A 23,057-nucleotide genomic window follows, 5' to 3' on the forward strand; every position below is an offset into this window, starting at 1 on the left:
GCGTTTCCATTAAACCACATAAAGAAAGCCATTTGGAAGATCTCTTGCACGAAGGAAGTATATATGTAGAGTGCAGGTTGTACTACTCTGTGTACTACTCTGTATAGTTGACTCTTGAGTCTTGAGAGATCCGCCTATTTTTGGGCGGTGCTTAGGTCTTTCCTATCAGGGCACTGGTAGTGGTGCTGGTGTTGGCGTTGGTACAGTACTCAAAATGTCTTGCGCAAGCTCCGAACGAGCGAAGAAGAGCGGCAGGTAGGAAAGGGAGAAAAAAAAGAGGATATGTGTAGCGAGCATCGTTGTTGACATTACCTACGCCATTACCTACACTATTACATACACCATTACCTACACCATTACCTACAAATCAAGGTATGAAGGGATGGTAACATGTGACTAGGCATTGTGATCAAATGCCACACAGTAGATGTTCGTTCCCAGGGGTGTAGTAGTAATGCATCAGATATCCGTCGGCACTGTATTTGGAAAGAATGTTCTACCAATTAAATCGTCTATGTATTGATTGCCATCCATTCATCACTCTGTCCATCCGTCTCCTTTAATAAAGCTATGGACACTTCTCGCCGCGTGAGGTTGGTGGCCATTGATTGCAGCCTGCTTACTGACAAGGACGCAACGGCCGGTGCAAAGTTCAATGGTCCCGAAAGAAGAAGAAGAAGAAGACGAGGAAGAAGTAAAAAGTGGACTTTCCCGAGATACCTGGCTTGAAAACCGAGCCTGAGCCTGAGCCTGAGCCTGAGCACTTTCCATAGGTATTATGCGATGTATAGTGAGGGTGTCTATTAGATACGATACTATACACCTTGCAAAAGAAAAGGAATCTTGTACTCCGTAGAGTTTCTCAACAAGTCATGGATAGATCAGGGCAGGGCAGGGCAGGGCAGGGGAGGAGGGTCGGAGGACAGGAAGGAAGTAGGCAAGTGAAGAAGAGCACGATTGAGTCGTGTCGTGGTGTTAGTCGTGTCGTGGTGTACACCCAGGTACCTTTTTACTTTATTGTACAGAGAGAGGGAGAGGGTATATATCCATAGGGGTGATGGCGAAATAGCATAGTCGAGGATGGTGGTGGTCGAGAGTAGAGGAGAGTATGGCAGGAGAGTATGGCAGGAGAGTATAGTAGTAGAGTATCATAATAGAATATAATAGTAGAATACAATAGTAGAATATAATAGTAGAGTGAGTATAGGAGAGAGAGTATAGTATCGTAACATAGTATAGCATGGCTCCACAATCTTTTTTTTCTTTCTTTCTTTCTTTCTTTTCCAACCCTTTAACTTATTGCTAATTGATAATTGCCCACATCCACATCCACCCACCCACCCACACCCCCCTCGTGGGAATGCTCCGTACACCCACCTCCCTACCTTTCCATAAACAATAAATGGGTCAATGTCATATCAAAACACAAACACAAAGTCTGAATGACTAGGAGACGAGACGAGGAGACTAGATCCTCATCTACTCCATACCTACCTCAGCCTACCTAGAACTACCATCCATTCCCACGGGTCTGAGTTCTGAAAGGTCTGAGAGGTCTCGTTCACATTAACACTCTTTTGGAATCTTCCGCTTTCTCTCAAACTTCACTTCAACTTCCCCCCCTCCCCCCCATTGCCAAACCTTCAAACCTTCTGACTTGTTCATTGTCTTCTCTCTTCCAATCGCCAGAATCCACTCGTCAATCGATATCAATCTTCATCAACCAGCAGGACCCATTTCCAGCCAGTTAGACCTCCAGAATAGCCACCCCCAGACACTTCCGATAACCCCCTTCACCGTCGTACCCCGTCACGTACATCACTCCGCCCTCTTGTCAAACATTGCTCCCACATCCTACACTACATACATACAGACTACTACATACATACATACATACATACATACATACATACATACATCCATCCATCCATCCACCCACCCACCCACTCACCCATCCATCCATCCATCCATACATATCGTTTGGATGCAACAACTCAATATCAACCCATCCATCCAATCACTGTAAGTCTTGCCTAGTCCCCGAAGTCCTGCACGCTCTTTTCCTTTTTCTCCAAGCTAAATCCTCCACGTGAGGGTATTGGACGAGAAAAAAAAGAAGAGCGACTAGGGAGAGCAAGATCTAATTGGTTCCGTAGAAGAAAAACAGTTCGCGACACGATCCAGAACTCCCAACCACGCATTCAAGTCTTCAATCATCCATACATTTCTCCCACCGCCGCGCACACTTTTACTTGCTTACCTACCTATACACATAACTACGTGGTCCATTGGAAAACGCATAACTTTCCAAAACGTCCACGTATGATTCCAAGTTGTGAACAAGTTACTTGTGCAGTCTCCTCCCCCAAGTATCTCTACATCAATTCATCCGAAAGAAAAAGAGAAGAATTGCCTTCATATTATGTTGTCAATTGCACGTCAAACTCGCACCCGTTTTAATTGAACAAGTACACTCGCTCATCGACACCACGCAAGTCGCCTGTATCGACCAGCCACTAGCATTTCGAACAACTACATACCCGTCGACTCCTGAAAATGCCCACAGGATTAGCTGAATTTCGCCTTCCAGGCCATATTGCCGAGAGAAAAGCTAGAGAGAGCTTACCAGAATTAGATATGGATCTTTCGTGCTCAATTCATACACAAAACTCATCGGCATCGGAGCTACCATCACCAGTCACACCAACCTTCTCTACACGAGGACACATGAGGCATCCGAGTTCAGCTTCGTCAATTGAATCCCAATATCTCTATGAGAGTCCGTCTTCACCCACATTCACAAGTCACATAGCTGGAAAACGATCACTGCCCGATGTCCAAGAAGAACCTCGCTGCGAACGAGAAAATGACTTCGTGTTTGAAGATGACGACGATGACGATATCCCGGATTGCGATGAACTATACAATTGCTTGTGTAAGTCTCCTCCACACCTTTACTCGTGCCATGCACTGTGAATATCGCATAAAACACTCACATATTCATATGTTTATTTATTGTTTACCCTTCTTTTGATGATTACGCGGGGTAGTCGATCATCGCGCAATACATACATATTCATTGGTTGAGATTTGAAGGGCGATAGCTAATCCTTGCTTCTCGTGATGTAGGCGACGATCTGTATTGCTTGCATAGCGATACATCTATGGCCCAAAGCTCCGTTCAACTGTCTACGAATCATGACCTTGATTATGATCTTTCCGACGGATTCTTTAGCGATGGAGAATTTTCAATCAATTCGAGATACAAGAAGAGGAGAGGAAACGAATCGCCACTCAATGGACTCACATCTCGATTCGGCACCAAGTTCCCCTCCTTCGCACGCAAGTGGAACTCGAGAAAAGCTACGGGTTCATCGGCAGCATCTATATCATCCGACACACAAAGAGATTATGCGACTTCGAGGGCGCCGTCTAGTAGATCCTCATCAAGATCAAATTCCGGCCGCAGACCTATGGACGACAATTCTGATTTCCAATTACCACTCACTCCATCTAGAAGCTTTTTTGGGAGTCGTGATAACAGCTCCACAACATCCTTCCTCGATATCGAAAAGGCGAAAGCAAGCACATCAGAATTCGAAGAAGGATTGGCTGGCACGCCATTACTTCCACCTCTTATGACCGATGTTTTAGCCAATGCTCAATTCAAAATGCAATCACCTTTACAATCACCCTCTGTCGCCGACTCGAGCGATCCAATGTCTGGTACCAACACGCCAATTGATTTCATAACTACATACCAATTACCCGGAATCCCATCGCCGCCCCTTAGTACTAAGCCCTCGATTTCATCCTTCCATCGATCAACAATCAGATCGAATTACATAATTCCTTCCTCAGAAATTCCCACGATTCTTATCGCCGAGGAAAACGACGAGTGGGCGAACAAACTCGGCCATGCTAACTTCGTTATTCATCCTGAGCCTTATGTTCCAGAAACCTTTGATCTTGAAGCTTGCCGACAACTACGAGCCGACTGGGACCTTGCACGTTGTAACTACACCAAGCATGTCGTTCGTACAGGCGAACACTATGGCGTTACTTCAAAAACTTACAAGTTGACTGAGGAAAAATGGGCCCAAATAGATCTCCAGTGGATGAAAAACAACGAACTCACAATTGCGACCACAGCTCAGAGCTCCACAGACGCATTCGCTACTTTGAAACATAACACACTCGGCAACTCTTCTTCAAGCAACGTTATGACTAAAATTCCATCACTCAACGATCCACGCAGCGAAGGCAAATTCCCTCAGCTTGGCGACGAAGACATCGTTGGGCCAATGGTTCAAGCTGCCGCACAACTTCGACGAAACCCCAGCAAGAAAGCCAAGCTTCTTCGATTTCTCACTGACAAGTTTCCCGTGGGATTAGGGAAACCTTGAATGCCATCCACATCAAGCATCTTTTAGAAGCTTCTGGCCCTCACGAGCCATCAATTTTATTCCTGTTTTTACTTCTGGCTGGTTGATGGTTGTACCGTCCCGCCATATCTTTTTAACGACTTTACGAACGAAACGAATTTTTATTATACCCATACACTCCTTGGCAAGCAACTATGAAAAATACCAACTTGAGATCCGAGATCGTCACTATCCTTTTTTTATATTAGCATTGCTATTCATGTGTATTGTTTACTTTTCTATTCGAAATCATCCATACTCATACTATGGATCATTTCCTCTCATGCGTCTATTTCCTTTGTTATTTGTGTTTTCATATGAAGCGACGGAGCTGGAGCGCAAAAAAATTCACTCGGATTGGAGCTGGGTCTAGACTGGCTTGGCTAAGGGGGGTGAATAGGAGCTTGGATTATCGGATCGGATGGGATTAGGCAAAAGTCCCCTAAGCGGGCGAATAATGGGACAACAAACACCTGTGCGCAGTTCTTGTAATATACCGGTAGCAGGTGGAGGGAAAGATACCAAGAGGGAGGAATGGGACAGAACAGGTAGTGGAGTGGTGGGAAGAATAAGGGCGATCTTGTGGAACCGGGGTAGTGAAAGTGGACAAGCAGTAATATTCAACGGGAGGAATCTTTCGCATCGCCACGCAATGGCGGCTATCCTTGAAGTTATCTTTTCAACGAATATTTCAATGTGGAAAAGCGCAAAGGAAAAGGAAGCGTCCAGGAGAATAATCCACTACTAGCCAGTCAATGATGGATTGAACAAATGAGGAGGCAATCAATACGGATGGAGGATTTTTGAATACTAGTTCTAGATACCCTATCGCTGAAAAAAATGGAAAAAAAATTCTATCAAACAATATACACTGATCCTTGACAATTGAGTGGTGCCATGAGTATAGACGTGTGGAACGTTCACTAGTCATTGTAATCTCTCAGCACGATCTCATAATTCGAATATACTGTCAGAATCTATACATCTTTTCTACAATATCCTGATGATTTAAAGCTGCGATTTTTTTGATGTGGCTTTTAACTGCTGCACTAACGGTGTGCTGTAATTTCATCATATATTTAAAGCATGGGCACGTACACGCTCGAGACACGTTAAGAAGACTCAAGCTCGACCGACTAATAACACAAAGCAGAATGTATCTAGGAGATTTCTTGAAACCGTCCTTTTGTTGTTTTTTTTAACTTGAAGTGATATCATATCGGACCGGGTGTTCTCCGATTGTAAAAGGCAACTAGATTTGAAAGAAGCACCAACCGGGGCAGGATTTAACAATATGTTGCAAACTCAACATAAGAAATTTTTCAAGCACCTAGTGAGATCCTCGTAGCTTCTTTGCGATTCTATGGACAACAATGCATGGACTTCTGTTTAGAGAAGCATAGCTGGAATCTGGACATCCAAGGACGTGAGTGCGTAGCCAGGGCCCAAAAAAGTGTACCTGCAGTTCTGGGCAGTGAAGGTTGAAACAAGCCAACACAGTTGTAGTTAGCAGACTCTACCGAGTAGATAACTTAAAAAGAACGGATAGCCTCCACCGCTCGAAACCACTACTTATTTGAGGCGACTATCTTTTCTCTTTCCTGTTTAGGGGATCGACGCTGCACTTGGTCTGGAGCTGGATGTGTGCATACTGTGTGTATGTTGCTATGACGCTGTCGATGTGATCGGTGTGATCGGTGTGTGCCTATTTGTCTGCGTCCCCACGTTTTGGGGAAAGGTTGGGGGTCTGACTATTACAACACTTCATACATGCTAACAGCGAACATATGGGAAAATTCTAATTGGAGCTCTTAGACTATAATCTGGGAGTGCGATTGGTAAGGTTTGGTGAAGTAAGTTTTGAAGCGGATGAGTTTCCCCGGATACTAGATGGCAGGTAATGTTTACAATACAGAGGAGGAGACTGCATTTGAAATCAGGCACGAGTTTTGTGTTCACTATTCTTCAAAAGCCTATCTGATCTCGCCACTTAAACTTATCTGCAGATGCGGGCTGGAGAAGGGAGGGATTCTTCAAGGGACAAGCCTCGTCCATTCTCATTGACTCTCACCCTCACTTCATTCCCGTCTCTGGAATACAACTCAGTCAGCCGGAGCCCTAATCAGATGAGAATGCACGCACGAGCCAATGCGTACAGCCGGTATTGTGAATTGCTTTAAGGCTTGTAGCAACTTGTTGATCTGGGGTTGGACGGACTGATTGAACGGCTCGAGCACATTTTTCTGAACGTCCGTTTCTACGTACCCATGGCCCCATCATCCGTGATGTGAGACAGCGGTTATTATCGCTGTAGGGCTTCACTAGTGGTACGAAGGAAATGATATGTCGTGAAGAGCGGAACTGGCGATGTTGCTATGTACACCTCATGTACTCGTACCGTCAATACAGTATCATGCTTTGAAACGTTGGGCCTCTTCACGCGAGATTTGGCATGTTCATGTATTGTGAGGTACTCGAAATCCGCATACCATGCATCATATCATATTAAAGCTCATGTACTCGCCCCGTTGGCTTGCAGGTAGGAAGGTACATGCATACACACATACACGAGTATCTTCGGGGACGTTGATCTTGCTGCTGTGGTGTATACTGTAAGTTTATCAATACGTCCGAGTCCGACGATGATGGCGTTTCGGGGTCTTGAATTAGTGGAGGTGATACTACAGTTTGCCAGTTTTCTATTCTGAGAACCCACTGGGTGAGGGTGATTGATTTCCCGTGCCTATTTTTGATTTTCAACGCAGACACGACATGTCGTGGGCGTTATGGTGTAGTCTGGTAGATGCTGTGATATAATTATGATAGGGAACCAAGTTGAGTATAATATTGAATTGGCAAGTGACTTCTTGCATGCTGGTTTTCGAGGTCTTTCGCCCGATAATACTTACTGTACGAGAAGGTACAGTAGATAAAATCCTGAAAGTCGCATGACTTAAATTCACGTACGAGTACACTTGGGTTACAACTTTGCCCGTGAACTTTTCATCGGTTTTTTCACCACCTAATTATGATATTGAAGACTATTCGTTAACATCTCAGATAGATGTTGTTGCGTCTGCAACATACTGGACATTGCATGCAAATGCCAGTGTATTGACAAAGCACAACCTTTTGAAATGTCATTCCATATCCCACCCACATATTCCAATCCATTATCGACAACATGCACCTTCGGAGATATAGATTTATAACATTTCTTGGCTTGCCTCGAGACATCTTCACAGACGGACCCTTCAGATGTTGCGAACCAAGCCCACATGCACGGGAATACATCCGATACACAGAAATACGACACCGAAGCCCTTTCACCCTTCATTCAGCCCCTTCATCTTACCCGAGAAGGGTCTTTTTCTTGTATCGTATAATCACGGATGAGAATCATACGATACAATGTACTTTCCAATCGAATTGCGAAATTTCAATATGCAGGCGACAAGAATTGGAACCACGATGTAAGTTTATGCAGGTACAGAGGTCTAGACTTGGGGTTCTACGAAAAATCCTAGTATGAATGGTTTTATGTATACCGATTGTTGGGTTTTGAAGCTTTCTTTTTGGGGGTCACCTCATGCTTCTCGTGCTCATGCATCAATAATTGAGCATTAGGAACTGCAAGTCGACCTCCCCCCCCCCACGCCAACATGCTTTTCAGGTTTATTTCAAGGGCTACATGACACATGTGCTTTCAAGTACCAAGCCTGATTTATCCCAGTTCCAGTAAGGGTGGAGGAAAAAATCAAAAGTAGTATAAGCACCGAAGTATCCCAACAACTGGTTCTCGCCCGTTCTAAACATGCTTCTCAACGACGTCGTTCTTGATGTAGATCGAAGTTGTTTGGGAATCCATCCATACAGAATGTCTCGGTACTGGATCCCGATAGCAAGGTCTCTCGGTGTGCGCATCCGAATCCAACGACATACGGAAGGTTCTCATGCGCAAAATCCCTGTTGAGTATATTCCCTGCTCAATTTTCTTTGTTCCAGGCGGAATCGGCCGGTCGAATTTCTACTGCATATAGAGAGTACTCTCAGTGGTGGGGTATCCTGAAAATTCTATCGAGTGAAGAGTTTTCATTATCATTATTTTCTTCATGTGTGATTATGTATGTTTTGGCGTTAGGGCTGGATGTCGATGGCAGTGGGGTCCCCAGTAGTTCGAGATTCCAACTTTTTAAAGTTGTAGCTGCACAATGGCGTAAGGAGAAGATTTTTCATATCGGTGGGGTTGACAGTGGGGGTAGATGTGTCATGGATAGATGTGTCATGGATAGATGCTTTGTGGACTTTTATTTGTGAATATGCTACAAGTACACAATGAAAATTGTGAGGAGGTTGTCGATGAGCCGACCTTCTGAAAAGACTAGATGCACGTGTAAGACGATCGAAGATGAGGGCTTCTTACTGGGATGATGGCTCCACCGCAAGTGCATGGAATGAGTTAGTCAAGGTGAGTTTCGTTACCCAGTTGGCCCCGATGCTTTGATGATCCAGGCAATGAGATGATGACAGACATTCGTGGAGACACAACTGTTTAGTTTCAGCCTGTCTATCATCACTAGATCATTGTGTGCACTGGGCTCTACGTGGATGATGCAGAGCGTTAGCAAATTTGATCACACCAGTAAATATCATGTAGTTGTATGATATTGGTCCTGCTGGAATACGAACATGCCCCCTTTAGAAATTCAAAGTACCCGGTTTGAAGCTTCATAACTGAGATCAACTCTAATAATAAGACGACATAACAATGCCATTGTGAGATGGAGTCTAATCTATGTATGGAATAAGTATGACTTATGGAGCAAAAATACATACTACCAGAAGGTAGGGGTCTATAGTAGTTAGCGTAAGACATACTGGAAATATATTCTGAATTGCACCATCCAGATCAATGTCCACAATACAACAATCTGATCTAGACAGCAAAAGTCTTTTGGCCCCCTTATTAATGTCCATAGCATGTACACGTACGAAAGCCCGTTGAAATAGGGAAGAAATAGTTGGACCGTTTCCAAAACAAGCGCAACTACCAAACAACTGCACAACGGTGCGAATGATTCACTGCCATTTTCCCTTGTGCTGGTGGAAGAAAGCCCTGCGAACATCCCCAATACTTGGATTTGTTTAATACGCAACGAGAGAAGAGCAATGGGGGATTGAGACAAGCCCCTTGATAGAGCAAGGAACATCACAAGAGATGTGAGAAGTTCCATAATGCCAGAGTGATAAGTAATGAGATTCCAGAACAGTGATACTTACAGTCGATCTGAAAGTGTGAACTTCCTTGATCATTTCAGGCGACATAGTACTATTAGTGGATCTATGTTGGCACTGAGACTCGAAAAAATTACCCCCAAGATTCAAGATGGAAGAACGCACTTGTTCCATGAGTTAGACTGATGCTATTCTGACCCTTCATGCTACTTGTGTACTCACACAAAGGCTATTTAGCACCCCCGATTTGCTATATGTCCGTCTGAAGTTCTGAAAAGGCAGATCTTACCAGAAACCCAGTACCAATCACAATTTAGACGGTAAAACATGAGTCACTTCATTCCTACAACTCTTCCTCCTCCCCATCCTCATCATCCTCGTCGTCCCCAGCACCTCCACCCTCCCCATTCTCATCATCGTCCTCTTCACTATCGCTTGTGCCACTCCCTTCGCTTTCACCCTCGCTCCCTGGATCGTAATCTTCCTCATCTTCGTCCTCCTCATCCATCGCTGCCTGTTCCGCTTCTTGGGCTGCCCTTTCTAACTCTCCCGCTTCCGCATTTCCTACAACGTTTCCTTCTTCATCCTTCATCACATTCACATTCAATCGCTTGGCTTTACGCTGTTCGGCCATACTCTTATCCTGTAATCCATATCTCTGTACATACTCGTTTATGCCAGCGAAATCTTCTTGATCTATCATTTGAAATTCCATTTCCTCGGTGGTGTCTTCGCCGCCTGAGACTGACATGTCAATGTCGAGTGAAAGGTTAAAGGTACGCTGTAATACGTTTGTGAAGGATAGTGCAGCAATGCGGTTGTGTGGTAAGAATAACAACGGCTTTTTATATCCCCACAGGATTCCAGTAGGCAGAAAAAACAAGTATCCGTCTTTGGATCCTCTGAATGCTTTGACATGCACCGCTTTCTCGCTTGGTCGATGACTTTGCTTGATTGCACTCGCAAAAAGCTTAGGGTCTGATTCAGTGATCTTGAGGGTATTGCCGACGGCCTTCAACCGGGTGGTAATAGCCCAGTTAAAAAGGGTCTTGTAGTCATCGGAAACAGCCGAAGCTGCTGAACTATCCGTTCCAGTGATAGTTCCTGATTTTGGCGCTCCATCGGTGATGGTAAAAACTAACGGTTCAGGTACAGGCTGTGCAGTTGCTGAAGGTTTGGAGGGTGATATAATAGAGTTCTTTGGGAAGAGTATGTAATTGTATTGTTTTTGCGTTTTCTCTGGGACTGGGAGACAAAATATATATTCTATGATACTAGTCAGCAAAGTTCCAGTAACTTAAGAGTACGAGGAGTACCAATGTCCTTCCAGGCATAGCTCATGCCAGACGCAGGTTCCTCAGAGGACGGCAATCGTGCATAGAGATGTGTTGATGTGAAACAAAGGGTGTATTTCTTGCGCTGCGGTATTACCACTGAGATCTCTTTTATCTCAAGCAAGACTGGATCTTCTCCAGTAGCAGGCGCACTCCCAACGCTGTTTGATGTGCCATTTGTGCTATTCGGGATGCTTCGACTTGCGAGGCTCTCATCTATGCGACGTTTCTTTGAAGCCGGTTCTGATGCTTGCTGAGTTATTGTCTCGCAGACATGTAGGGAAATTTGATTAAATAGCTCGATGTATTCTGGACCAGCTATGCTTATAGGTTAGTTAGGATGTCAGAAATATCAATTCTTCCATGGTTGTTGGCGCGTTATTGCCTTTTCGTATATATTTATTTTTCTTGCAAGGCTGAGAGATATGTACTTTACCTTGTGATGCTGCCGCTATGGCGTTCTGTATATCTGGACGAGACTGGAAAGCCTTTTGTAGACTAGCTTGATCCAATTCAATACCCATACTGGAATTCTGAGTGAATAAGTACGTGTATGAGTAGAGTATGAGTATTAATGTGATAATATGTTGGGATTTTTTACGAGGCAACGCGAATCTTCCAGCATATGGAGAACGCGCTTGGGTGACAGACGGAGCCTTGTGATGATGTCAGGCTATGATGAGTTCTGATGCGAAGAGATTTGGTTTCTAAGGAGAACAAAACAAGCAATGTCAGCTATCTACCTAGGTGTTCTATAATCAATCAATCATATCCTGCGATAAAACCACTTGTTGTCTTAAGCTCATGTAGTTTGCCTTTGCCGCCGAATTTCCTAGACCTTAGCCGCTACCATTAGGAATATAGATCATTGGGGCAATTGACAAACATAGCCAATCAATCACAGACGAACAGCGTAGATGCAGAGGAATTTAATACTCGTATATTAGTTTCAAAGGTGATGGGAGGACGGTGACATGATACCTGATCCTATCACCCTCTCTTGCTTCATTGAAATCGTTCTAAAAACATTCTGACCGGCAATCGTACAAATGACAAGGAAAGTGTGAAGACATGGAAGCAGGATGCCATGGGAAAACGCCAAAACTCCCCCAAGGATATTAACACATAGAACCGTTCCAAAGAAATGCGCCTACCCTAAAGTGGCTGCGAGTATGATGATAGTGAGGATGACCGCCAATATCAATAGTAAGCAGCAAGCCTTTGACCGAGCATTCTTTTGATATCTTGCGGCACTCCTCAATTCCAGATCAGCCCCTCTAGTATCCGTATGTACGTTTTCGACATTATTGGCAATCGAATCAAGAGTCTCGCCCTGCTCATTGACAATATGTGCCACATCTCGAAATAACTCGTTCAATTCAGTAACGCCTTGTTCGATATTCCGGATCTCGGCCTCACGCTCTACTATCAACGAATCCTGAAAATCAACCTCATCCTGGGAAGCCAATCGAAGCTGCTCTTGAGATTGTTGTTGTCCAAACTGATTGCCCCCCTCAGCTCCTGGTGATTGCGCTTCTTCCATTGCCGTTCGTGCTGCAGTAGCAGAGGATCGTTGTTTCTCGAGAGCTCGGCGCTGTACATTTTGGAATTCGGTCAAGTTGTTTTGGAACTCGCGCGTAAGCTTTGTTTGTGTATACTTTTGCGATGGCTATCATGAACTATCAATACCCGATCGACATAATAGTGGACATCTTGTTGCTTACATTTACATCCTCCCATGATTGTATCTGCTTGACGCCATCGCCAATCTCTTTGAAGGCATCCTTTGAGTCTTCCAAGAGATCGTGGACTCTTTCCCGAACCCTCTCCGTGTCCCTCTTCGTTCCCAATAAGTTGATTTCATTTGAAAGTCTTGAGATATTCCCCGTCAATGAGAAGAGCTTCGTCATAAGGTCTTGCGATAATCGTTGGAATTCCGGATCGTCCGCATATTGAGGATCATCCTCTCTTCGCATTGTCGTCGGTTGCGACTCCAGCGACGACAACTGATCGAAGGACATGATTTGTTTGTTATTGATGGTTTGAGATGCTTTCAAATGAGTGTAGATTTTCTATGGTTTTTATGTACAGATTCGCTCGCTGCCTATTTCGACCACGAAAGTTGTGATAATCCGGAACGATAGGTGGGTGAGTGATGTTTGATGTGTGATATCCTAGGTTGGCTGACGTACGGTATTTCGTACCGTATATGGTCTGTACCTTACCTACCAACCTAGGGCGGGTCACCCACCAAAGTGCCCAAGTGCCTTTCGCGTCAACCAACTCTAAATTTATTTTACATAGAAAACCGAATGTCAACAAAAGCGTTTCCGTGTATTGCTATTTTGATTTCATTTTCCAACAACGACAACATGATCAATAACCTTTCATAGATTCCAACCTCTTCTATTGATGCGTTAGTCTTTCAAGACGCAGCAGCATCTTCACAACATTTCCCCCAATGCCACCCGCAGTAAGGATTCGTCCTTATAAGGACTTTTTAACTCCAGCCTTGCACAGAAGATTTGCATTGGCGACCGCTGTCTTAGCAGCAGTATGTTACGTCGAAGCGGTATGGATTGGGGAATGGAATTCATGTAGGTCTTCTTCAGCTTCACAGATTTCAATGCACCATGCTAATCAAGTTTTACAGTCCTTTGGTCATGGTTTCCTTTGGGTAGAGCTGGTATCCGAACCGGCCTCTTCTTCACCTGCGCATTTATGATATTCATCCTTCGAGTAGCACAATTACACGTAGGAATTCGAACCTCAAGCTCGAGCTTTCACACATTTACACAATATGCGCCCAAATATCAGACGGTTCAGACAGCACTTTGGTATCTCTTTTCAGCGTGGTTTTTCAGCGAGATATACGTTTGGTCGGTTCCTGAGAGCGCAGGTCTTAATCGCATCAAGCTTGCAGCAAAAACAAGTCGACCAATATTGAATGAGAAACCTATATATTTGACCGTCTTCCTTCTATTTAATGCTCTCGTCCAAGCCGGATTCCACCTTTGGTACGACTATGATCGCATCGACATTCCACTTAAGAAGACTGGGCCAGAAGTTTCATCTGAACAATCTTCTCACACAGCCGTACTGCCAATGATACAATTGAAAGAAAAGGCAATGCCTCTATTCATTCAGTGTCTCAAGCGTGTTTCTATAGTGGCAGTGGTATCTCCATTTATCTATTCTATGAATATCAGTCTTCCCATCCCATTCATCTTGCCGATTTACACTTTCAACATTAGAGAGAGCGTTTGGGGCTTTACTCGGTCATTTGCAAAGATTTTCTGGAATTTGCCCAAGGCTGCCACTCCTCCGAACGAGTTACCCTTTCACTGGACCATGGTCCTTAGGACAATCATTGCCGGACTCATGCTTACGCTATTGTGGGAATTTGGAAATCTTGCTTTCTCTATTTACGTAGCGCAAGCGCCTTTGAAGAACGACAGACCAATTACCTACGAATCTCGAGATCCAAATGGTAGCTTGTTAACTGGATTAAAGGGTAAAAAGTTGCAGACAAGAGTAAGTCTCTCCCCACAACTCCTACTAAATTATACTAACACCACTCAGGCGTTTGCATTTTGGGAACTCGTAGAAATTGCTCAGCGATATCAAGGAAGGCGAAAAGCCATATTTGAAGATATTGACCGTGCTGGCGGTTCAGCTTGGTCTCAAATCCTTGCGGCATGCCTTGAAACCGTTAATGAAATCAACCAGCGTATCGAGGAATATGATCCCAAAAAACAAGCACCTGTTATCAGTGCGTATGAGGAGCAGGATACACCAGAACCAATATCATCACTTCCTCGTTTACTAACCGAATCGCTCAAAGATGAACCAAGGGGCGGTCTTGTTGAGAAATCCGAGCCAGCAGAGTCAAGAAGCAGGCGCTATTTAGAAGCTGTGGGCTCATTTGCAAAGAGCCAGGGAGAATTATCACCGCCTGATAAGATATCTCGCCGCCGCCAGTTGAAGGACGACAAGAAGAGTGCAGCAATCAAAGCCGCACTTCCTACAAAATTTCAACAGTCCGAAGGACTTCAGAACATTTTACGGGAGCAGGCAATCATAATTCTCAAGTTGCCATTCGGAAAACCATTCAGGCAGGAATATCGAAAGGAGATTGCAAGCGTAGTATTGGGAACGCCACATGGCGATTTAGGTATCATCATTGATGCTATCGACTCGATAACCAGGTTTGCTGTGTGTAGTCTTGTTGAGGATAAATATGGAAAAGTACAGAAGGACATCAAGAAAATCGTGGAGACATATACAAAGACAATTTTCCAGGTGCAAGACTTCAGGACTAGATTGGGGGCTCATTGGACCGACGTGGAAGGGAAACAGGAGAGTCCCGAGGTTGATCTGCTCCTCGCCGTCCTCAAAGGCGGACTTCGAGAGCTAGTTGATGCATTTGGAGACTACAGTGTTGAGTTGAAAATAAACCAGACTGCGTTAAGGGCAGCAAGAGAAGCCATGAATATGGCTCCTCCAAGACAGGAGGATATGGAGCAAAGGCGTCGTTGAACTACTTGTACAGAGAATGAAGTGAATGAAATAAACGTATAATGATTCTTCGGATGTAGGCTTGATTTCAATGTGTAATGATAGTAGCACTGAACGAGATGGTCTCAATTGAGTGAGACTGGCTGACTACTTGCAAAGAGTACTTACCACCTATTTGTTTAGTTGCTGAAACTGCCAAGAAAGCTTTCTTTAACGTAATTTGATAATGTCATCCCACGCAGCCATGATGTTGATATCTGTTAACAAGAATTTCATAATCCTGACTTTCTCCACCAATCAAAGACAATTTCTCAAGTTTCCATGGCTCTCGAGTAGCACTGTAACAGTACAAGCACCATGTCAGTGTGTTTGATATGTTACCGAATAACCGAATTATTGCGATGACGGAGTGAAATATCTCCTTGTAACCGATCGTTGCGGGGCGCCGTCGTCCCAGCAAACCCGGTTGAGCTTCACGATTTGACTATGCTTGCCGAAGTAAACAGATCATACAATGGTTTATTAAATACGTAGATATCTCCTACCTTCAATCCTTATTTTCTGAATCTCCTCTCCTCTCTTGTTTTCTTTTTCGCTTTGTTTTTCTTTATTCCGTCGCTATAGCTCAATCTTCCCAAGATGGCATCTTCGGCAGCTTTGACAGCTTCTGCTGCATTGAAATCTCGAGTTAGGAGACCATCTTTGCTTAAGAAACTTGCTCACCCCCAAGATTTGATCCCTCTTTTCCCTAATGGAGCTTACATTGGGTGGTCTGGGTTCACGGGTGTTGGATATCCTAAGTGAGTAACAATTGCAATTGTGCTGAGGTGCTTAGCAAGAGAGGGGTCAAATGATAGCATATGATTGATTCAGCGGGAAACCAATACTGATCGAAACCGTGTAGGAAGATCCCAACAATGCTCGCAGATCATGTCGAGAAGAACAACTTACAGGGCCAGCTTAAGTACTCCCTTTTCGTAGGTGCTAGTTCTGGAGCGGAAACCGAAAATCGATGGGCAGAGTTGAACATGATCGAACGACGAAGCCCTCATCAGGTCGGAAAAGCTATTGCAAAGGGAATCAACAATGGCAACATCAATTTCTTCGACAAACATCTGTCTATGTTTCCCGTAGATTTGGTTTATGGATTTTACACAAAGGATCGTCCCAACAAAAAGCTGGATGTGGTTATTGTTGAAGCTACAGCTATTACCGAAGATGGCGGTATTATTCCTGGAGCTTCCGTTGGAGCATCACCAGAATTGATTCAAATGGCGGACAAGATCATTGTTGAAGTCAACACCTCTATGCCTTCTTTTGAGGGTCTCCATGATATTACCATGACTGAGCTTCCACCAAAGCGGAAACCATACTTGATCATGGCGCCAGAGGACCGTATTGGAACAACCGCAATTCCTGTTGACAGCGAGAAGATTGTTGCCATTGTCGAGTCTGATTATCAAGATCAAACTGTACCAAATGCGCCAGAGGATGCTACATCGCGTGCAATTGCTACCCATTTAATTGAATTCCTTGAGCACGAAGTCAAGCATGACCGACTTCCCAAGAGCCTGCTCCCAATTCAGTCCGGTATTGGAAACATTGCCAATGCTGTCATTGGTGGTCTAGCCGAATCTAACTTCAAGAACCTCAAAGTCTGGACAGAGGTGCTTCAAGATACCTTCCTTGACCTTTTCGATTCTGGACGTTTAGACTTTGCAACCGCAACCTCTATTCGTTTCTCCCCAGACGGGTTCAAGCGTTTCTACGATGGATGGGAGCAATACTTCGACAAACTTTTACTTCGCTCACAGCAAGTCTCCAATTCCCCCGAAATCATCAGAAGATTGGGAGTTATCGGAATGAACACACCAGTTGAGGTTGATATCTACGCACATGCAAACAGCACAAATGTTATGGGTTCCCGCATGTTGAACGGCCTCGGTGGTTCAGCTGATTTCCTCCGTTCTTCTAAATACAGTATCATGCACACACCATCCACTAGACCATCTAAGACTGATGCTCACGGTGTTTCTTGCATCGTTCCTATGTGCACACACGTCGATCAAACCGAGCATGATTTGGATGTTGTCGTTACCGAACAAGGTCTTGCTGATGTCCGAGGATTAAGTCCAAAAGAGCGAGCCAAGGTCATCATTGAGAAATGCTCTCATCCAGATTATAAGCCAATCTTGGAAGACTACTTCAGAAAGGCCGAGTTCGAGTGTATGAGGAGAGGCTGGGGCCACGAGCCTCATCTATTGTGGAACAGCTTCGACATGCACAAGGCATTTGATCAAGAGGGAAGCATGAAGGCACTTAAGACTTGGGGTTAGATAGTGTATAAAGAAACGAGATTACGTGGCGGGGAGATGTGGATATTGGAACACTGGAGCATGGCATATATCATTGTGGGCTTACTGGAACGGGGCGCACATGAGGATAGATTTATACTTTAAATCAAAAGGCAATTCATACCGGGGTTTTTTTCTTCGTGTGGTAGATTATTTACGTGATAGAACACCAACATCCAATACCGGTGATCTAAGACCAAATCAACCACTCGCACTAAATTATCTAGTCTCCAAGCCAACGAATACACAAACAAATGTTTATACCAGTGTCTTGGTCCGACCTCATCGAAGATTGCCAAATCCAAGACCTATAATTTGAGAATCGATCCTCCGGTCCGATCTGAGCATCTGATACCGTACCAAGTCACAACCAAAAAAACGTGCGGGGAGGCTACTTGATTCAAGTGATAGAAGTGGGCTACATAGCCAAATGTGAGAATCAAAATGTTGCATAGATCGAACGTTCAATCTAAGAAGCATCTGATATAGAGCCGGGCTCTTTCGATCCCGGCGTAGTTGTTGACATTTTGGAGCCAGAGCTGGAGCCAGTTCGTCCATCTCTCGCGGCCTTTGTAATTTGTTAGCGAATACTACCTGTCAGAAGGGTATAGTAGGCATACCATTTCGGCTATTCTCTGGTCTTCTCTTTTAAAACTGTCTTTTAGACATTGCTTTACGGTCAAGACTTTCTGGCGTTCGCTTTTCTCTCGCGCATCCTCAGTGAGCTGAACTTGGAAAAGCTTGGCGGCGGAGGGCATCTTGACTTCAAAATGCAGTTCTGTTGCGAATGTTTGAGATTTTTCGTTAGGAGAGGGTTGAGTTGTTCTTTAATAAGAGAGTAATTTGGAAGACTGTTCTGGTAGTGATATTCGAAGATATGTTGGCTTTGGCTTCTAAAATGTTTTGATTGTGAAGTATGGGGAGGTGGAGCAGGAAGGGGGCCTTAAGTTGAAGTTTCACGGAGAAGAAACCCAGTTATCATTACTCGAAGATAGTCATGACAATGAAACTCTTCCACAGTCATTCATTCTAGACCGAATGACTCAACTCATGCTTGGATCTATAAGCTTCGATATTCAAGCTTTATTATTTCCCCGAGTATTCAACACTGGTTGCATACATATACCACTTGATAGTCCATGCGAGTGTGATGAAGCTGCGAATGTTGGTTCTTCCCAACGATTCCTTGGAAACATATAGGCTTCAACTAAGTAACCATAATGCCTTGTAGAAGTGAAACGATGGACATGAGTTGCATGACTCGAGCACCTGAACGTTTGGATTTAACTTATGCAATGAATCTAGAATTCTCAATGACAAAGCAGAAATATGCAAGTAAACAGAAACTATTGGTGTGGTACTACTAAGACCTCAGAATGTGCGGTTTTCATTGACTATGTTTGAGATTCGCGCTGCACTATTATATATCCTGCTAGCTCATGATCCTTGAACCTAATAACTTCTTTAAAATGGCGACCAGGTCGACCCGCTGCAAGAATAACTAGAAGGAATTTCAGTAGCAATCCGACTCAACAAGTTGCCTTCTCTATGAAATATAAACTCCACCACTACGAGCCTGTCATGCCGCCAAGTGGACCAACTTTCAGTCTTTACCATCGGTTAGCCTTTGTCATTTGTGGGGATTCAGAGAAACATATTGATATGGCTTTCATGGTTTTGATAGAAGAGATACTTACGAATAGTAGTTCTATCTATAACTTAAGCTTCTTGATGCTTTCAGAAAGCTCTTTGACTGACGTCTGTAGTTCACGGATGGTTCTTTCTGCAATATCAAGTCTATCTTGGGCTTGTTGAAGTTCTTTGAAATGGGCCCTTAGCCACTTGACGTCTTTTAATTGTTCATCTGTGGGATTTGTGAAACGCCCCACCTCAGGCATGATGATGAGTCTTGTATTGGAAAACAGAATCGGAAGGAGTTGGTCGTGTGGTTAAGTAGTTGGATGCTTGTGGTACTATACTTGGTGGTTTGGTTATTTGATTTCAGTTCGATTCTAGAAATTGGAGCTCGATATGATGATTTCTGTTCTTTGTCTGAGTTTGGGTGCTCAAAGAGACTTTGTCCTTCCTTTATGGTAGATGACTATGAATACCTGCTAATGTGTGTGATTAACTACTACAAATGTATGAAATTACATATCTTAGCTATTTATGGACAGGGAGAATTTACTGCTGTGGCTATTGAATCTTTATAATCATATCAACATTTTATTCGTTCAAAACATGATTCACAAGTGTACCCTAAACAATTTCAAACCCGCTCAGAAGTTATTCGGACACCCAGGATTCAGATCGACATCTCAAGATTTACAATCAACTTTGTTGACAACCCAACAATCAGATAGAAATTTGCCTCGCCAGCGTATAGATAGTATTCTGAATATCTAGCTTACTAGGTCAATTTGATGGCTAGAATTCAGTGCTGCTAACCTGCCAACTGGCTGACTACCCTTTTCATTTACTCTGATACGAAATTCTGAACACACATAGTCACTTGATAAGGGATATTAAGTGAACTTGGAGGCTGGAAGATCAGAAATATTTAAACCCCCATGTTGCTTCATTTGAAAATGCATATTGCAGGTTTCCCACTGAATCATGATTTCAAGTCGCCTCTATGTAGTCTTATGCACTCGATCATTACCGAATACAACCCCCCCTCAAGTTTCTCCGTATGTTGAGTTACCAATTTACACACAAGCATACCATCACGATGCATTGGTCCTCAATGTCTTGTCCCTAAGTAGTAGCAAAATCGACAACGTTTCCGGAATCTCCAAATCGACCGCCAAAGCATACAAGCTTCCCATGTTCTGAAGTTGTTGTTGATCCGATGAGTATGCGGGATCAGTCTACAGGGTTTCGGTCTTGGCCACTCGTATTTGAGGGTCATTTCGAACGATAAACTGTAGTTTCGAGCTGCCTGATTCTTTTTTCAAAGTCTTGATTGACCCCCTTCAATTCGTTTTCAAGTGTTTTGACTTTGTTCCTTAACTTCTCGATTGTCTCTGAGTCCTTATTTCTGGACAATCGTGCTTCTTCCTGGGATTTCAAAAGATTGTTGACGAGTGCCGACACTTTCTGTAGCAGAGCCCAAGCCGAAGAGATATTCATCTTCGGCAAAGCTTTGGATTCTTTTTCGGGCATAGCGTTGATTCGATTTGGGGTACTATGAGAATGGTGAGCAAGCTGTTTGACCTCGATGAACAAATTGTAGACTCACTATTATGTGAGGCACTATTGCTGGATGATTGTTTCTGCAGTTGTCAAGTTTTCGGGTTCTTGTATGATTTTGCGTTTATCTGTGAGGGCAGTATCTGTCTAGGGAATTTTGTGACAAGCTTTATGGATATAAAATGTGCTTGTGCTATGAATAGATCTCATGACTGCCATGAATTTTTCATAATAAAGTGAAAATGACTCTCATTTAAATTCTCAGCCACCAAATGATACGCGGGAATAGTTATTCACTCATAATTGTTAAAGTTACCCCGTGAATGCGAGAGCTGGGAACTGCGAAGCGGTGTTTCGGCATTTTCAAAATAAATGCATGTCGGAGGATTCCTCTTTGAATGGTATCCAGAAGTCGAAAAATACTAGATTTTGCAGAAATCTGAAGTCAAATCATTATTCATAGTGGATAGAATCAAATTACTCAACAGGCGTATTATCCGAAGTTGTACCTCTGACACATAATCATCAGTTTGGTGATATTTTAGTCGATGCATATCTAAACCAGTCACGGCTTGCTTTATCAGATGAACCTTCCCTTGAGATTATCATTCTTTCCTGAGGGTTAGTAAAATAACAGATATCCAGGGCTCTCATACATATCCGAGGGATACTGTCGTCCCTAGTAGGGAATATGTTTTAATCTTCGTCATATTATGTTTATGGTATTTGGGGAACATCACACGAAAACGGTGTACTCATGTTCTTATAGAAGCCTACAAGAAAGCAAAAAAACACCAATTTTGGAGTTCCAAAGAATGAATATGCCAGAACGTAATAGCATCGAAAGTCCCATTACAATCAATACTTCGTAATGAAATCTGTGGTCCACTCGACAGCCTACATCATCCCGCAGCTCCTAAACCAGCATTTTGCTTCCTCAGTCTGTGTGAAAGTGTCAGTAGTGTCTTCTGAAATATGCTTCAAAAAGATCCCTCACTTGAGTCTGCTCCTCGTATGCAGTTGCCGACCTTACTTTCCCAGGAGGTAATAGCATTTCGTCGAACGTCTTGGCAGCTCCCGTATTCTTTACCACGCTCTGCAAGTCTTCATTGCTGCTAAAATCTTCGACAAATCTGGATGTTAGACCTTTCGCTATCATTCCCGAATGAAAGGTTTGTGGCTGCGCAGCCGGACAGGTGATGATGGAAGGGTTTCTAAGCACCGGGACCCGGCTTAGACAGCGGTTCCGCGATGGTGTGGATGTTTTTGGGGGGTTCCTCTCTGTAACTTTTCCATCTTCCCGCTTTGTAGTTTCGGGGTATCTTGCTTCCAAATTTTTGTTCATAATGTGAATGCAAGTCGAAAGTGTACTTCCAACAACATTTTTATGAGTATAGCCCCGCTATATATTCATACAAATATAATATTCTTTGATTGACTCTAGTCGTTTAAGTCACTTTCTAAGAACGATCCAGAATTGGAAAGACATTTCTTTGGAATGAATATTTCAATAAAATATGAGAGTCGAGCTTCCAGATTTGCAGGAACTGGCTCTATTGCTAGAAACTTCCTCCTCTGTCTTTATTGTTGATATACCGTGCGAGAAAATGCAGCATTGTTGTTTGGGTTTCAAATCTTCACATACATAGATTCAGAGAACACTAGTGGGTGTGCGTACTTAGGGATATCTCTTGAAATATTGAATTTTTATATCATGTGAATTTTTACAATGATTCGTTAGAAATTGAATGAAGAAATGATATAATTCTGATATTTTCTTTGTTGATTTTAATGATGAAACTGAAGTCTCCCGCTCAAAGAAATATCCTTAACTCTTGTTACATAAACTGTCCACTCCCAAATTACTGTTGTGCCTTCAAATCTATAAGAATTTATGATATGTAAGAGTTGAGGCCCCGGCTTATCGCACACTAAGCGAAAACACAGCAAAAACCCTCATTTATTCAACTTTTTAACTATATGAAATTTCAATAAATATA

At 43.5% G+C, this 23,057-nt stretch overlaps 7 protein-coding genes across 7 annotated transcripts; 4 read left to right on the forward strand and 3 right to left on the reverse strand.

The window, feature by feature from the left end:
- The first annotated feature begins 1,308 nt into the window (after positions 1-1,308).
- On the forward strand, positions 1,309-2,494 carry BCIN_04g01730 (hypothetical protein). The gene is made up of 2 exons (XM_024692405.1): positions 1,309-2,022; positions 2,157-2,494. Exons 1-2 carry the CDS (start codon positions 1,985-1,987, stop codon positions 2,458-2,460), a joined length of 342 nt encoding a protein of 113 aa, XP_024548180.1. The 5' UTR covers positions 1,309-1,984; the 3' UTR covers positions 2,461-2,494.
- Positions 2,495-2,507: 13 nt separating this feature from the next.
- On the forward strand, positions 2,508-5,308 carry BCIN_04g01740 (hypothetical protein). Its single transcript, XM_024692406.1, has 2 exons — positions 2,508-2,935; positions 3,130-5,308. Exons 1-2 carry the CDS (start codon positions 2,557-2,559, stop codon positions 4,404-4,406), a joined length of 1,656 nt encoding a protein of 551 aa, XP_024548181.1. The 5' UTR covers positions 2,508-2,556; the 3' UTR covers positions 4,407-5,308.
- Positions 5,309-9,668: 4,360 nt separating this feature from the next.
- On the reverse strand, positions 9,669-11,679 carry Bcrtt106. Its single transcript, XM_024692407.1, has 3 exons — positions 11,430-11,679; positions 10,976-11,311; positions 9,669-10,925 (listed from the first exon to the last, which is right to left on the reverse strand). The coding sequence occupies exons 1-3, from the start codon at positions 11,515-11,517 to the stop codon at positions 10,003-10,005; spliced, it is 1,347 nt and encodes a 448-aa protein (XP_024548182.1). The 5' UTR covers positions 11,518-11,679; the 3' UTR covers positions 9,669-10,002.
- A 232-nt stretch (positions 11,680-11,911) lies between these two features.
- On the reverse strand, positions 11,912-13,198 carry BCIN_04g01760 (hypothetical protein). The gene is made up of 2 exons (XM_024692408.1): positions 12,718-13,198; positions 11,912-12,662 (listed from the first exon to the last, which is right to left on the reverse strand). Exons 1-2 carry the CDS (start codon positions 13,012-13,014, stop codon positions 12,144-12,146), a joined length of 816 nt encoding a protein of 271 aa, XP_024548183.1. The 5' UTR covers positions 13,015-13,198; the 3' UTR covers positions 11,912-12,143.
- A 36-nt stretch (positions 13,199-13,234) lies between these two features.
- On the forward strand, positions 13,235-15,756 carry BCIN_04g01770 (hypothetical protein). The gene is made up of 3 exons (XM_001546661.2): positions 13,235-13,590; positions 13,647-14,527; positions 14,576-15,756. Exons 1-3 carry the CDS (start codon positions 13,455-13,457, stop codon positions 15,530-15,532), a joined length of 1,974 nt encoding a protein of 657 aa, XP_001546711.1. The 5' UTR covers positions 13,235-13,454; the 3' UTR covers positions 15,533-15,756.
- Positions 15,757-15,941: 185 nt separating this feature from the next.
- Bcach1 lies at positions 15,942-18,212 on the forward strand. The gene is made up of 2 exons (XM_001546660.2): positions 15,942-16,311; positions 16,416-18,212. The coding sequence occupies exons 1-2, from the start codon at positions 16,151-16,153 to the stop codon at positions 17,845-17,847; spliced, it is 1,593 nt and encodes a 530-aa protein (XP_001546710.1). The 5' UTR covers positions 15,942-16,150; the 3' UTR covers positions 17,848-18,212.
- A 34-nt stretch (positions 18,213-18,246) lies between these two features.
- BCIN_04g01790 (hypothetical protein) lies at positions 18,247-19,236 on the reverse strand. The gene is made up of 2 exons (XM_001546659.2): positions 18,486-19,236; positions 18,247-18,433 (listed from the first exon to the last, which is right to left on the reverse strand). The coding sequence occupies exons 1-2, from the start codon at positions 18,621-18,623 to the stop codon at positions 18,335-18,337; spliced, it is 237 nt and encodes a 78-aa protein (XP_001546709.1). The 5' UTR covers positions 18,624-19,236; the 3' UTR covers positions 18,247-18,334.
- Between the last annotated feature and the right edge of the window lie 3,821 nt (positions 19,237-23,057).

This window comes from Botrytis cinerea, chromosome 4 (genome assembly GCF_000143535.2).
Source record: "Botrytis cinerea B05.10 chromosome 4, complete sequence".
Taxonomy (NCBI): domain Eukaryota; kingdom Fungi; phylum Ascomycota; class Leotiomycetes; order Helotiales; family Sclerotiniaceae; genus Botrytis; species Botrytis cinerea.

Bases quoted from the DNA above. Each gene is read 5' to 3' on its own strand.
- BCIN_04g01730 (XM_024692405.1), top strand. From the start codon at position 1,985: ATGCAACAACTCAATATCAACCCATCCATCCAATCACT. The intron at 2,023-2,156 runs GTAAGTCTTGCC...TTGGTTCCGTAG, and splicing joins AACCCATCCATCCAATCACT to AAGAAAAACAGTTCGCGACA.
- BCIN_04g01740 (XM_024692406.1), top strand. From the start codon at position 2,557: ATGCCCACAGGATTAGCTGAATTTCGCCTTCCAGGCCATATTGCCGAG. The intron at 2,936-3,129 runs GTAAGTCTCCTC...CTCGTGATGTAG, and splicing joins TGAACTATACAATTGCTTGT to GCGACGATCTGTATTGCTTG.
- Bcrtt106 (XM_024692407.1), bottom strand. From the start codon at position 11,517: ATGGGTATTGAATTGGATCAAGCTAGTCTACAAAAGGCTTTCCAGTCT. The intron at 11,312-11,429 runs GTAAAGTACATA...CTATAAGCATAG, and splicing joins CATAGCGGCAGCATCACAAG to CTGGTCCAGAATACATCGAG. The intron at 10,926-10,975 runs GTACTCCTCGTA...CTAGTATCATAG, and splicing joins CTATGCCTGGAAGGACATTG to AATATATATTTTGTCTCCCA.
- BCIN_04g01760 (XM_024692408.1), bottom strand. From the start codon at position 13,014: ATGTCCTTCGATCAGTTGTCGTCGCTGGAGTCGCAACCGACGACAATG. The intron at 12,663-12,717 runs GTAAGCAACAAG...AGTTCATGATAG, and splicing joins AATCATGGGAGGATGTAAAT to CCATCGCAAAAGTATACACA.
- BCIN_04g01770 (XM_001546661.2), top strand. From the start codon at position 13,455: ATGCCACCCGCAGTAAGGATTCGTCCTTATAAGGACTTTTTAACTCCA. The intron at 13,591-13,646 runs GTAGGTCTTCTT...CAAGTTTTACAG, and splicing joins GATTGGGGAATGGAATTCAT to TCCTTTGGTCATGGTTTCCT. The intron at 14,528-14,575 runs GTAAGTCTCTCC...AACACCACTCAG, and splicing joins GTAAAAAGTTGCAGACAAGA to GCGTTTGCATTTTGGGAACT.
- Bcach1 (XM_001546660.2), top strand. From the start codon at position 16,151: ATGGCATCTTCGGCAGCTTTGACAGCTTCTGCTGCATTGAAATCTCGA. The intron at 16,312-16,415 runs GTGAGTAACAAT...GAAACCGTGTAG, and splicing joins ACGGGTGTTGGATATCCTAA to GAAGATCCCAACAATGCTCG.
- BCIN_04g01790 (XM_001546659.2), bottom strand. From the start codon at position 18,623: ATGCCCTCCGCCGCCAAGCTTTTCCAAGTTCAGCTCACTGAGGATGCG. The intron at 18,434-18,485 runs GTATGCCTACTA...CAAATTACAAAG, and splicing joins ACCAGAGAATAGCCGAAATG to GCCGCGAGAGATGGACGAAC.